Source organism: Danio rerio, chromosome 4, assembly GCF_052040795.2.
Source record: "Danio rerio strain M-AB ecotype USA chromosome 4, GRCz13ab, whole genome shotgun sequence".
NCBI classification, from domain to species: domain Eukaryota; kingdom Metazoa; phylum Chordata; class Actinopteri; order Cypriniformes; family Danionidae; genus Danio; species Danio rerio.
Window position 1 is genome coordinate 10,598,155 of NC_141024.2, and position 13,659 is coordinate 10,611,813.

Consider the following 13,659-nt stretch of genomic DNA (forward strand, 5'->3'; position numbering starts at 1 on the left):
TTGCTAATAACTTGTAATTAAAGAGAATACTAATGTTTAGCTTATTTTTACAGCTTTTTTTTTTTTTTTTTACCACAACTGTACATGTGACAATACAATTTCTTGTCCATGTTGAAGATAATACATCTACATAGGTTAACTGCCCTTTTACTCAAAGGGGATGAGTAGAGCCCCGTAGAAAAGGAAAAAGTATTCACATTTCAAACGAGAAATGAGTGAGAGAATATCAGCAAGACTATTACCTATGCTATGTTCAATAAATAATGTTGGATATAATAGTCTGATATATACTGATCAAGTCAATAAAAGCTGTTTAAAAAATACTCATTGTAAAATAACAAATTTATGCCTGGCTTTCATATATGTCATAAATATATGCACAATGACCTTATTCAGATAGTCTTTAGTTCATTAAAATTTGTATCTGTTCCATTTTATTACAAAAAGGCTTTAAACTACATTACCCACAATCCTTTGTCGCTGTATAGATGGGAGGGGAAAGACATGGCGCTACAAATTGTAGTTCCTTGAAAGGTGTAGTTAGGGTTAAGTTTAGGGTTACGATCTTGGTTAATCGTTAACTATTTAAAACACAGCGATAACTCATTGATAAAGGACACTGTTAGTAAAGTGGCAAAGTCAGCAAAACATAGTTAGCAACACGAAGGATCTTTTAATTTGGCTTTGAAGTTATAGTCCAATCACAACGTCGCAATCTACGTCACACTTTGTCTCTATTTGGTAATCTTCCGGCTGAAGGTTGATTATAACCTTATAATATAACTTAAATATCAAAATGTGTATTAATATTACATGTTATTTATTGTCTTATTAAAAATACAAATGTATATTTACCGTGAGATTACTTTGTGGGGGTAACCTGATGTGCAAAATGATCATAGTAAAACCAGATCATAGGCAGTATACTTAATTTGAAACGAATAATAAAATAATAAAAAAGCTTCATGTTTGAAAACATTTCAAGCATTTGCTGTAACTAAACCCTGCATCATGTAGGTATACAAATATAAATATATGTCAAACTTAAATGACAAATATAGTGCCCATTAAATAGTATAAATAGTAGTTCATTGTAAATGAGTATGCAAATAAACACAATACATTTTTAATGAAACATTTATAATTTATTTATAATGCCACAAATAAAAATAAATAATAAAAATCACACAAAAATGCAAAAATATATATTTTAACCAAAAATATATATTTTATAAGTTTTTAATGCAATAATATATTACCATACATATATAAATGAATAAAAACAATTATAATTGAAGGAAATGTATATTTTGTATTATTATTATTATATTTATTTTGTGATATTTATTCATGTCATACATCTGGTATGTCAAGCTCAAGTAAAACTGCACTGCAAAAAATCTTTTCAAATGATGCCTTTGGAAATGCCATCATAATAAACAGCTTTAACAACAACAAGAAGTCAAGTTCATGACAAATGCAAATTATGTTTATAATAACAACTTTCTGAACTTAAACATCAAAAGTAGAATAAGTTCAAAACATATTCAAGTATTTACTGAAGAATAGCAAAAACTATTTTTACAAAACACTGAGAACCAAAGTGTGCTTGGTGAGTCCAGGTGTTTATGCTGACTAGACTGTCATATTGCAATCCGGTTAGCATGAGGAGACTTGGGCGTAAAGTGTCAGGAATTCCTGGATGGCTCCCATGTGTTATTCCAGGTTTTGCCACTGTAAAGTATTAGAAGTGCACAACATCATTACTGAACAAAGAATGAGTGTTAGGTTTCATTTAGAAAGTTCAGTGATATTTATTTATATATGTAAAGTGTCATTAAACCTGGCACTCTTGAATTAACTGTATAATAGGTTAAACATTTCCAGCATGTTTCCATTTATTCCAAGCAGATCTGTCAGTTCTACAAACTCAGAGATCAGGATAGTGACTGCACTTCTCATTATGAACACCCTTATCCTTCTCATACATTTTTATCACCACTGATGTCCACTGTTGTAGTTTTCATTGAAGGGAATGCTGACACAAATTCCAGTATGATTTTTTAAATAGCAGAATATGGGTATTATTGGGCCAAAACCTTAAAAAATATAAGATGCAAGATTTGAATCTTGATGAACATATTGTTAATTCACGTCTTGCAATTTAAAACACATCTCATGTTTGACTCATCAATTATATGAAAACTACAACAGCATACTGTGCTTCACCCTAAAATATTTCTAAATTATAACAAGATTATTGCTTTACATGGCTAAACATTTATTTTATGCCTGCATGATTCACTGCTATTACTGTAACCCATTACACTCTTAACCCAAACTAGTTGACTTTATTAGAAAACTGCATCGAAACATGTTGCCTTAAATCCTTTATGTTTTTTACACAAGGTGAAACTAAACAGCCCACTTTAAATTAACCTAGAACCTTTACAATCTTCTTGAACTCACAGTAATATTTTAATTCAAGTATGGCTGTTAAGTTGTACCTTGTATAAAATGTAAGGGGTTTAAGGCACTGGGTTTCTATACAATTTTCTAGTAAAGTCAACTAGATTGGGTTAAAGGAATAGTTCACTATTTACTCTCCTTTAAGTGGTTGTAAACCTTTTTTAAAAACTTCCAAGTTACTTTGTGTTGAACATGAAGGAAGTTTTTTGATGAAAGCTGGAAAGCTAAAAACATTGACATACATAGTAGGAAAAAACAAATACTATGGAAGTTAATGTTTGCAGGTTTTCATCTTTCTTTAAAATATAATTTTTTGTGTTTAACTGAAGTAAGCAAGTCAGACATATTTGGAACAAGTGAAGGATGAGTCAATAATGACAGAATTTTCATTTTTGGGTGAATCTCTTTAAGAGTATACTGAAAGAAATGTCCTACTCAATGAAGCTAACTTCAGCTGCATGTGTAGCCCCATGAGTACTTATCTAGAAATCAAAACAATGATCACGTCAGTCCCATTTTAGGCCCTTTATATCATATTGGCCACAGAATGGACTACTTAGTGTTGCAATAAAATAAAAAAATTAATAAAACTATGACTTACCACACAATACAAGACAAACAGTGAATTTTCAGCTCTGCCTTTGCTGTACACAAGATGAGGTTCCAGCTTCAACACTGATCTGAGTGGGGTAGTTGTGCAGCTCTGTGAGGTTGTGACTGTTTAGCTGCAGTGCTGTGAAGAGTTCTTTATTAAAAGAAAGTACATTCTTTTAAAATCTGTACATAATAACAAAGAAAATACAATGATTTTAAATAATGATTAATTCTGAACAAAAACATTACCCTTAGTCAAGATGAATTCATATGTCAAAAGTTTCTGCATCTGAAATGAATAAAAACATGTGACATTAGTTAAACCCACTAAACTACTAGATACATCAGTACTGCATTAAGCAGTTGTAAAGAAATGTAAGTGTAGTCCAAAATGAGCCTTAATCTGTTTAAGATAATGATTTAAAAAAACTTTGCTTGTGTTAAAAACAATCCAGCCACTTGTAATACAAATGATCAATGGTAAATTTCTGAGAAGGTGCAAGGTAATCCTTGAATTTTACCATTACCATCCTGACTGACATAATATTTGAAAAGAAGACAGCTTGTTGTGCCTCTTTACCACAATTTAGAGATGATAGATTCTTTCTTTTATTAAATAAATTGGTAAAGGCCAAATTGTACTGGTAATAGTGTATGATATTCATTGTGTGACATACATCAGCTTAAGTTATACTTGAGCTTTTGTTATGCTATATATATATATATTCGTAATTGTTTCAATATTAAAGAACATCAAGTGTTTCCAAAGGTTTATTGTAAAAACAATTATTTTCCATGCCTTAAAACACACACACACACACACACACACACACACACACACACACACACACACACACACATATATATATATGTATATATATATATATATATATATATATATATATATATATATATATATATATATATATATATATATGTATATATGTATATATATATGTATATATATACATATATATATATATATATACATATACATATATATACATATATACATATATATACATATATATATATATATATATATATATATATATATATATATATATATACATATATATATGTGTGTGTGTGTGTGTGTGTGTGTGTGTGTGTGTGTGTGTGTTTGTGTGTTTTAAGGCATGGAAAATAATTGTTTTTACAATAAACCTTTGGAAACACTTGATGTTCTTTAATATTGAAACAATTACGAATACATTTGTATTATTAGAGTTGCATATTGCATATTATATATAGATTTTGCACGAATTCTATTGTGGAAAACAACAATCTGGTTACACTGTTCCTTAATTATCTTAAAATGTATATATTGTTCTAATGCATGACCAACGTTATATGTGAGAAAAATATGTTTTTAATAAATGAACTTGATGTAATTAGATAACGTCGCTAGTTTACAGTACATGCTTTATCAACAAATCGTGTTTATTTGTTTACTTTTTACTTACCTTGTGGAAAACCGCAGTGAACCTTGGGATCGCAATGAACCTTGGGATAGCGAGCATAGACTGTAAAAAATAGATCGCCACATACAATGACCCCAACTTTAATAAATAATTTAAAATGAAAAATATCAGCCGAAAACATTTTTAAACTTAGTACTTGAAATTTAATATTTTTTTAAAGTAAAAAAATAATAAATAATATGAATGAATCAAAGTTTTATTAGGCATAGTTACCCTAAACTGGACAACCGAATATATTTTCACTCATTAAATATAAAGTAAACGATAACATATTTATAAACACCAACTAATCTCCAATAAAAATATATTATGCAGCATTAACGTAATATTTAATGTTGACAGTTGAACTCATCTGAGAACTCACCGCTGATGCAGTTTGACCAATAGCAGAGCGGCGTTAAACTCACCGTGAAGGGATGTCACGTGGGCCGAAGTTTATTCATACAGTAGTTTCGACCCCGTTTACAGACGCTTTTCATAAACAAAATAAAAATTACATATTTTTAAAATAAGAAAACTAAGATTATAGGCGTAAATCAGGTTTTAAAAATTGCGTTGACATCTATTGGTAATTATACGAGCCTCCAGCGTCTCCATATGACGCCTCAGGCTCAGGCACAGATTCTATAGGGAATCCCTGCACGTCTAAATATGACGCTAAAGGGGTACCCTGTGCGTCAATAACTGACGCCGAGGGTTCCTGACCAAGCGTCAGTATGTGACGAGTTGGGAGTGAGAATGTGTTGGCTTTTTCCAGCCTCAATTGTTAAAAGAGAACCCAAGTTTTACAACCAGCGCAACTCCAGCCCCCCACGTTCCCAATTTGGCGTTCCTAAAAATAAAAATGACAGTCCCAACTGTTGCGGCTCTCGGGGTCCATCCAATCCCCTTCCCCACCGCGCGCTTCGCCCAATCGGGCGCCAGTATCACTATCTCGGTCAGATTAGAGAATCACCCATCGCGCAGTTGTATATGGTAATGATGACAGCGGCATACCAGGGGATCCAGCAGACTGACGTGTAAGCCCTGCCGGAGGGCTCACTGAGTTTTAAAGCTCCCCATGCTGCATTTATATGAAGCTGCGTCTCTTTTCCAGTCTTTAATTAGTATTTCGCACCAAAAAACGAACTTTTTTTGTGACGACGACAGAAAAGTGGCGAATGGAAGACTTTAAATACGATTGTTTTTAAACTGTTCGTGGCTTGAAGGTAATTCCAAGTGGTCTCTGTATGACAGATACTTTATTACTACTGACTTTTTTCGCAAACGCTTCCAACTTTCTTTCGTTTCTTTCCTTCTTTTTTCATCAGAAGAGAGAGAGAGAGAGAGAGAGAGAGAGAGAGAGAGAGAGAGAGAGCGCCTGCCCCACTCCCCCCTCACGCTGTAAGAGTCTCGTAGTTTGTAGAATAAAAGGGGGCACGAAAACATCGGAAAAACATGATGAGCAATAATACATACTACGACCAGCAGCTGCCGCCGCAGTATTACCAGGGCACCGACAACGGCGAGGACGGAGACGAGGAGATGCCGGCCACGGAGAAGGACCTGGCCGAGGATGCGCCCTGGAAGAAGATCCAGCAGAACACCTTCACCAGGTGGTGCAACGAACACCTGAAATGCCTCAACAGAAAGATCCTGGATCTGCAGAAGGACCTGACCGACGGGCTCAAGCTCATCGGGCTCCTGGAAGTTCTCAGCCAGAAGAAAATGTACAGAAAGTACCACGCCAGACCCAATTTCAGGCAGATGAAGCTGGAGAATGTGTCAGTGGCGCTGGAGTTTCTGGAAAGGGAACACATCAAACTGGTTTCAATAGGTAAGTGCGCTTTCCTGGCATACATATGCGCTCAATGCGGTGGCGAACGCACTTTGGTACAATGCCATGCCACTTAACTATTTATAACTATCATAAAAGTGTTTAAAAGGTTACAGAGTGCTTGTTACAAGTGATGTTTGAATGATCAATTAAGTGATGTGCTCGAGCTGCGTACTGTCGCTATGGTTACCTCATCAATTCGTCATGGTTTCTACTAAGTGCACTAGTAAGCTGACTTGTGTGGTTAGTGAAACGTTTCTAATCTTTCAACGTGTACTTATATAATGTAAACCTACTTTTAAAAGCCTCCTCAAACGCTTTGGTTTAACTTTCTTTGGGGGGCCTCAAGATCCTAATTAGGGTGCTCAGACCCCACAAATCACAGATAATAAGCTGTTATGGCTCATAATGGGTGTGTTTTCTATTTTAACTGTAAATATTGTTTTTCATTCTTGTAATTCTGTTAATTATAATTTTGGACAATGTAAATCTTCTTCGGATGGACAACTTTAGGCTAAACAAGCAGGGTTCATACAGCTGTTTGCCTTTTTTTTCCACATCTGCAGCTTAGAATGACCCAGGGGTAACAATTTTAAGTGGGAATAAATAAAGTAAATCAAGTTTGAAAGATTAATAGTGTGTAGCCCATGGAAATGTAAATCAGTGTCATTATATTTTTGATTCCAGTGCACATGAATATGATTAATTAAATGAAAACATCAAATATATATACGTCAGCGTAACTACAAATTATCGACAAGGATATTAGTAGACAATAAAAATGAGTTCACATTGATTTATCTCAAAGTGACCCAGTATTAGCTTATTAATTACATAACATTCATGCAATTAATTATTATTGGTCTTGGTAATTCTTTATTTTATGCTATCTGATATATTCAGGTTCTGTGTCAATACATAAAAAAGAGGATGTCAGATGTATTTTGTGGATTTTGGTCATTGGGAGTGTATAGTTTGCAAGCCCCTAACTCAATTTAGGATCAATGCTAGTATGGATTTTGTGGATCTGTCTCATTTGAAACTGACCTCCAGGCATGAAATAATCATTAATTTGGGTGCATTGCTGAGAAGTTGTTATTGTAGTTGTTTTATTGCATATATATTACTGTACATGGTAACACTTTATTTTAATGGTCCATTTGAGTATTAGTAGACTGTCTGCTTAATATCTGCTGATACTGCTCCTTCAACAGACATTTAACTGACTGTAAGACACTTTGCAAGTGCTTGTCAACTTACTCTAGCCCCAGACTAACAGTCTACTTATAATCTAATGAGAATTAGTTGGCATGTAGATGCAATGTAACTGAGTTCAACAAACTGACCATCAAAATAAAGTGTAACCCTGTATATTTCTTTGTATAGAGACACACTGTCATATACTGTAAGTGGCAGTAAATGTGGCTGATTCAGGAGAGGTATGTCTTTATAAATCACAAAAATACAGTGTTTTTTTTTATATCATCTTGGCATGGCACATGGCTTCTCCTAGAAAATGACCCTTGTATCTGTTCCAAGGACAGTGTTGGTGTTTTTGCAGATGGCGAAAGAGAATTGTATTGTTCTGGTGTCTGAGTGGTGGGTGTCAGAGCATGGCAGCATGACATTCTTTCAAAACATTTGACACAAAAAACGGGCGATGCTCACTTCATTCCCATCACTGCTGTGGAGCTAGTTTGTTTAAACAAAGACTTGATTTGACCAGTGATTGTGGCTTTTATTTGAGTTCGACTGCAGACGTGGCCCTCATGGATTGGGGGATGGAGCCAACTGTCTAACACGCTGGCACATGATGGCAGTGCTTTCAGCCTGGCTGTCATTGGCAATACGATGGATCTTTCCAGAAGGGCTCCTGCCTCCCAGAACCCCCCTTACGCAAGAGTATAGGGTGACAGAAGTGCAGAAAAAACTCCCCAACCCTTGTCCAAGAAACCCTGTGTGTGCGTGTGCGCACGTGTGTGTGTGAACTGTGTCACATGGGGGCAGCAATGCTGCTACAGGAAATACCACTCACCTCATTTATTTTATCACCACACACTCAGATACACATGCAAAGTGTGATTTTACATTTAAATAGACATATATGTAATTATTGCAGAGAGGTTAAAGAGACCTGGTGACAGTAAAAAAAAAATTATGAAATTATATTAAAATGCTTAAAATACTTACATTATATTTAAAATACTTGCTACAGATTTTGAGAAAACAACTGTGAAGGATCATCATGTGCAAAATATCATACTGCAAAAAACAACGGTCTTGCTCGTTAAGTAAACAGGTATTAGTTTGTGGAAAACTAGGAAAGAAATGCATAGTTTTGGCTTAAGTGATGATGGCTCTGGGACAGTAATCATCAGCGTTCAGCTCCAGAGTGAGTGATTGATAGATAGACAGCTGCACTCTGGGGTCCATCTAGTAACAGGTGCTTTAAATAGTCCTACAGACACAGAGAGCCAGGATAGAGGGGGCTGCTGGAGGTTATTTGGATAGTGAGAGAGAGAAAGAGTGAGTCATGGAGTTGAAGAGCACATGATTGACAATTTATTGAAACGTCTGTCTGTCTTTTTCTCGCTAGAGCTCAACAATAATGATTTGTCCTGCTTTTACTCCAGAAGTGCAGATTTTCACTGGCTATGACAGAATTCTGATTAAGAGATAGTTTTAGCAATGTATTTTTAGGCCTGTTAAGCAATTACGAGTTGCACTGTAAAGTTTTTTAGATGTTAAAATCAGTTTTGTTCGTTTTTAAGATATCTATAAGCCAGTGTGCTCCAAAAAAGTGACAATTTGCATTTAGAAGATATAAAGCTGATATAAACATGTAAGGCATGTAGTTTGTCATCTAATGGACCAACATTTTTGTTCACGTCACCTCATACTTCAGTTTCTCTTCAAATCATAATCAATCAAATGCTCTCTAGTGTCTGACATGCTCCGCCTTCTTCAAGACGCTTCTCGTTTGCTTTTCATTTGATGTACTTAAGCTCAACCACCCTCACTGGCTAAAGTGTGATAAAACAAAATGCTATTGGCATTGTCTTTAAAAAAGGAGAGGGGCTACATGATGTCCCATCTTCACTTTGTATTTCGGTTGAGATTACGTCAGACATCAAATAAAAATACATATTTTAAAGCACTTCCTTTTAGAGTTACATTGCAGTTTAACCCATATAGGTAATTGGATTTTATAGTACTATTTTGCTTATATTATGTACACTGAAAAAAATGATGTCTGCAAAACAAATTTATTTGTGTTGAATTTAAAGAAACAAATAAAATTTAATAAAATTCAACTTTATTTGTTTGTTTAAATTCAGCCCAAATAAATAGTTTGCAGCCACTTAACGTAAAAATGGATTAAATCCAAGGAATCATCTCTGAAAATTTTTTTCTGTGTATTTAGCATAGTCAAACAATAACTATCCCTAAACCCAGCTTAGACCTCACTTTAACTTATGTAGTTACCTTATATAACCCAGTAGTCTACTTTATGCAAGTACACTTAAGATATACATAATGTAAAATAGTGCGACCGATAATTTCACTGTATGTACTTGACAACGTGTAACTGTAATTGGTTTATTTCTGAATATTAAAATATTACTAGCTTGGACAGGACTACAAAACTTTTGCATTTAACAAAACATCCTTGAAAAAATTGTGCTGTTTAATGCAAAAGCAATGTTTAGTTTACCAGGAAAACTAAATGTTTGTGTTTTCTAAGACTGAAACCACATGCATGTGATCAACGAATGATATACACACACTCTCTCTCCGTCTCTCTTTCTCTCTCTGTATCTCTCAATCTTTCGCTGTCTATCTGAAATTAATATGTGATGAAAGGAAGTCCCCATTGACATATGCTGTATCCCAGAGGGGGAAATATCTCTTGATTTAATTTCGAGATGTCGTAGCATGTTTCCCTGAAGTGCTTTAGTGGCTTTATCAGCACAGTAAGTTATCTCTGCCAAAGTCATGCTCTGTTTCTCCGCATGCAACACTTTCCTGGCTCATTAAGCGGATCTTTCCCTCTGCTGCTCCACATCCAGAAGCAGCAGTTGGTTTTATCGATTCACCCTTCTTGTTCACCTCTAACATCATTTCTGGTGAACGTTTGCGTGTTGCAACTCCCAGAGCTTATCTTCAGGATTGTCATTTTTGGCCACGAAATGAAGGACTTCCATCAGCTTTTCTTTCTATGAGCAACAGCATGCAGGCATTTTCTTGCACTCCTTCTCTCTCTCGTGTCTTCCTGCTTTCTGCGCACAACAGCGTCTTTAATTGTTACCATGTGTCAACGGCTAGTCAGTCCACTGGAATGTTCAAGCACGGCCAGTGAACACCCCCTACACACACACACACTTACTCACACATACTTGTATACATGGTTTACGAGGACTGTCCGTAGGAGTAATGTATTTTTTATTGTACAATATGCTTATTATATGGCCTTACCTTACCCCTATCCGCTTGTTAAGTTGTGATGTATGGAAAACTGTTTCCGGGTCCAACACTCTTCCCATCTGAATTGAGAAAACATTGGTTTATAACCACTTTTTAGTCATATTACAGCACATATTAAAGTCAATTTCCTACAACATTGTGGGTTTCTCAACAGTCTGTGCACTGCATTACAGACACCAATATTTTAACAATTTATAAAAATGAATCATATTCTGTCCATCTGATATTAGATATGGATATATATCTATTGCGATCATGATTTTCGAAGTGAAGTTTATTCATAAACCAATTTCGAGAGGATCACGTGCTTATGATTGTTCACAGCTGTTCCAACTTTAGCTAATGATTGATTATCCTATCAGATGATCCTTAATTCACTATAAATAACCAGACTTTTCTCATCTCAGTATCTTCGTCTTGAAGAAACCCCCCCCACCCAACCCTACTTTCCCTCCTTTCAAACGGGCGTCACGGTGGCCAGCGATTAGCGCTGTTGCCTCACAGCAAGAATGCCCCTGGTTTAATTCCTTTTCGAACCAGACGGCATTTCTGTGCGGAGTTTGCTCGTTCTCCCCGTGGTCACGTGGGTTTTCCCCAGGTCCTTGGTTTCCTCCCACAGTTCAAAAACAAGCACTCTAAACAGTTAATCAAAAATACATTAGCTAAACTCTGAGTACACCTTTCAGCATACATATCTGACACTTAGCTACAACAAGCAAGAAGGGGAGTCATCGAGATCTACCTAAGCTCAAACTCCCCTCTCGCCTTGCAACGGGAGAGAGCCCAGTGCTCGAAGATCTTATAAGCTCAAGGCTCTCTTCCGGGACAGCACGCCAAACTAGTTTTACTATCAATCATCAGCTAAGTGTGAACTCTTGAAAATATGGCAGCGCCACATTTGTAAGCGTCTTTTTTATATATTTTTCAAATTATTACAGTTTGATTGATTACAGCCATACTTAACAAGAGGATTTCTAAACCCAATGCTTTTAGAACCCTGTGAAAAATATCGAATGTCAAAAGTCAGTGTTAGGTAGGATTTTTAAGTGTTTAAAATTACCAGAACATGTGCACCCTAAAAATGCTACAGTAGGTTACTTTAACCCAATTCTATGGTGACCGATAGAACTTAACGTGGTGCAATTTAAGAAAACACGTGCAATCACAGCAACGCCAGCCAATTGAGAAAAGATCTTCATCCGTTTAATCGCACACATACTGCAAATCCTCATGACGCAAACACATTTTTAAAAATGTGCTGCATTTACTTATAGCTTAAATAATTTACAAAAACAGGGTGCATTTTCTCACAACACTTTTAAATAGCACTGAACACAACGGAAATTTTTCAAGCGGACCCTAAAACGTGATGGACCCAGTTATTTAGGTTATGATTATTTAGGCTTATAAAATACAAAAGACAAGGGAATCAGGATGTTAAAATAAGCAAACTGCTCACCATCCGTTGGGTTCCATTGTTTTTGCTAGCGTTGTGAGAAATTGCTGGAATTTTTTTTGTAATTGCATGTGTTTTCTTAAATTGCAGCACATTAAACTCTCTCGACCACCATGCAATTCTGGGTGTAATATGGACTAAACCAATTGCTGGGTTAATTGTTTGTATGAAATTATTAGGACCAAACTGAACCCAATGTTTTGGTTCTTTTGCCCAAATTGGGTTTAAATAACCCATAATTTCTTAGAGTGTGCTATTAAAACACCTTAATGGAGAACATCTAATACCCATGCCATTATACAATTTTGTGTCCTCATAAACACACACATATTCATTCATTTTCTTTTTGGCTGAGTCGTTTTATTAACCTGCGGTCAACACAGCGGAATGAAACGCAAGCTTATCCAGCATTTAGGCAGCGGATGCCCTTCCAGCTGCAACCCATCACTGGGGAACATCCAAAACATTTTCACTCCCTCCAGAGATTTCACTTGGATAGCTATGCTTCTTTCCCTCAATTTGTTCTTATGACATTATTAATATTTCTACTAATGACAGTCTCAAATGTACTGTTGCACTTCAAGGGTCCAGGTGCATCCTGGGTAGGCGGATACCAGGTGTTTGTATGTAACGGTTGTGCAATGCTTGTTCCATTGTTCGTAGTGTATATAATAAGTACAATAGACCAGCTTTGGATTCTTATATTTATTCATATGCAAACCATTAGAGAATTATTTTGTTTTGGTTCATAGCTGCCGCAGTGATTGAGTTTAGTTCGTGACAGCATAAGGCCTGACGGGTATCACAAAGGGTTTATTCGAGATATCGTTTGACAGCCGCTGTGGAACTTTCTGTTACTTTATAAATCCAACAGCGTCTTCAGACTACAGCATGTGGGAGATCAGGAAATGATGGAAAGCAGACGAGGGGGAAAAATGCAGATGGCTTTTGATTATGAATGGGGTGCTGGAAGGCTGACTGGGGCTTCATCAATGCTGTAAGTGATATCTGAACCTCTCCAGTGTTTTCAGCTGCTCACGGTGCCGTTTGGATTGAGTTACAGATCGCTGTAGAACATGCTCGTTTGTTTTAAAGCACGTCTGAGATCCAGAATTAACTGGCTGGTTTGCATTGGGGGATTGTTGACCCAAAAATGTAAATTCTGTCAACATTTAATCGGCTGCTTGTTGTTGAAGCGCTGCTTGAGTTTCTTTTAACAAATGCTAATAATTTGTTTGTGCAAATGCATATAGATGAAATGACAGAGTTTCATTTCTTAAAAAAGGTGTGAACTTTTCTGAGGGAATTTAAGTTTGGGACATGTCTTTTTGCTTTAAATAAATTCATATTTTAAT

The 13,659-nt window shown here is 35.7% G+C and overlaps 1 protein-coding gene and 1 long non-coding RNA gene across 27 annotated transcripts in view; one reads left to right on the forward strand and one right to left on the reverse strand.

Annotated features, from left to right (window-relative positions):
* Positions 1 to 1,123: 1,123 nt before the first annotated feature.
* LOC101885801 (uncharacterized) lies at positions 1,124 to 5,289 on the reverse strand. Its single transcript, XR_015482762.1, has 5 exons — positions 4,955 to 5,289; positions 4,530 to 4,589; positions 3,313 to 3,352; positions 3,071 to 3,214; positions 1,124 to 1,734 (listed from the first exon to the last, which is right to left on the reverse strand). It is a non-coding gene; the product is annotated as an uncharacterized LOC101885801 (long non-coding RNA).
* Positions 5,290 to 5,511: 222 nt separating this feature from the next.
* flncb (filamin C, gamma b (actin binding protein 280)) overlaps positions 5,512 to 13,659 on the forward strand; it is a 65,559-nt gene continuing 57,411 nt past the window's right edge. For 19 of the 26 annotated variants that reach the window (XR_015482742.1, XR_015482741.1, XR_015482744.1 and 16 more), the window contains exon 1: positions 5,512 to 6,363. Coding sequence is in view for 12 of the 26 variants with exons in the window: in XM_087248029.1 (XP_087104155.1) it covers positions 5,985 to 6,363 (379 nt within the window). In the remaining 14 variants the exon portion in view is untranslated. The remainder of the gene's footprint in view (positions 6,364 to 13,659) is intronic. The other 7 variants (XR_015482743.1, XR_015482747.1, XR_015482751.1 and 4 more) reach the window with 3 other exon arrangements.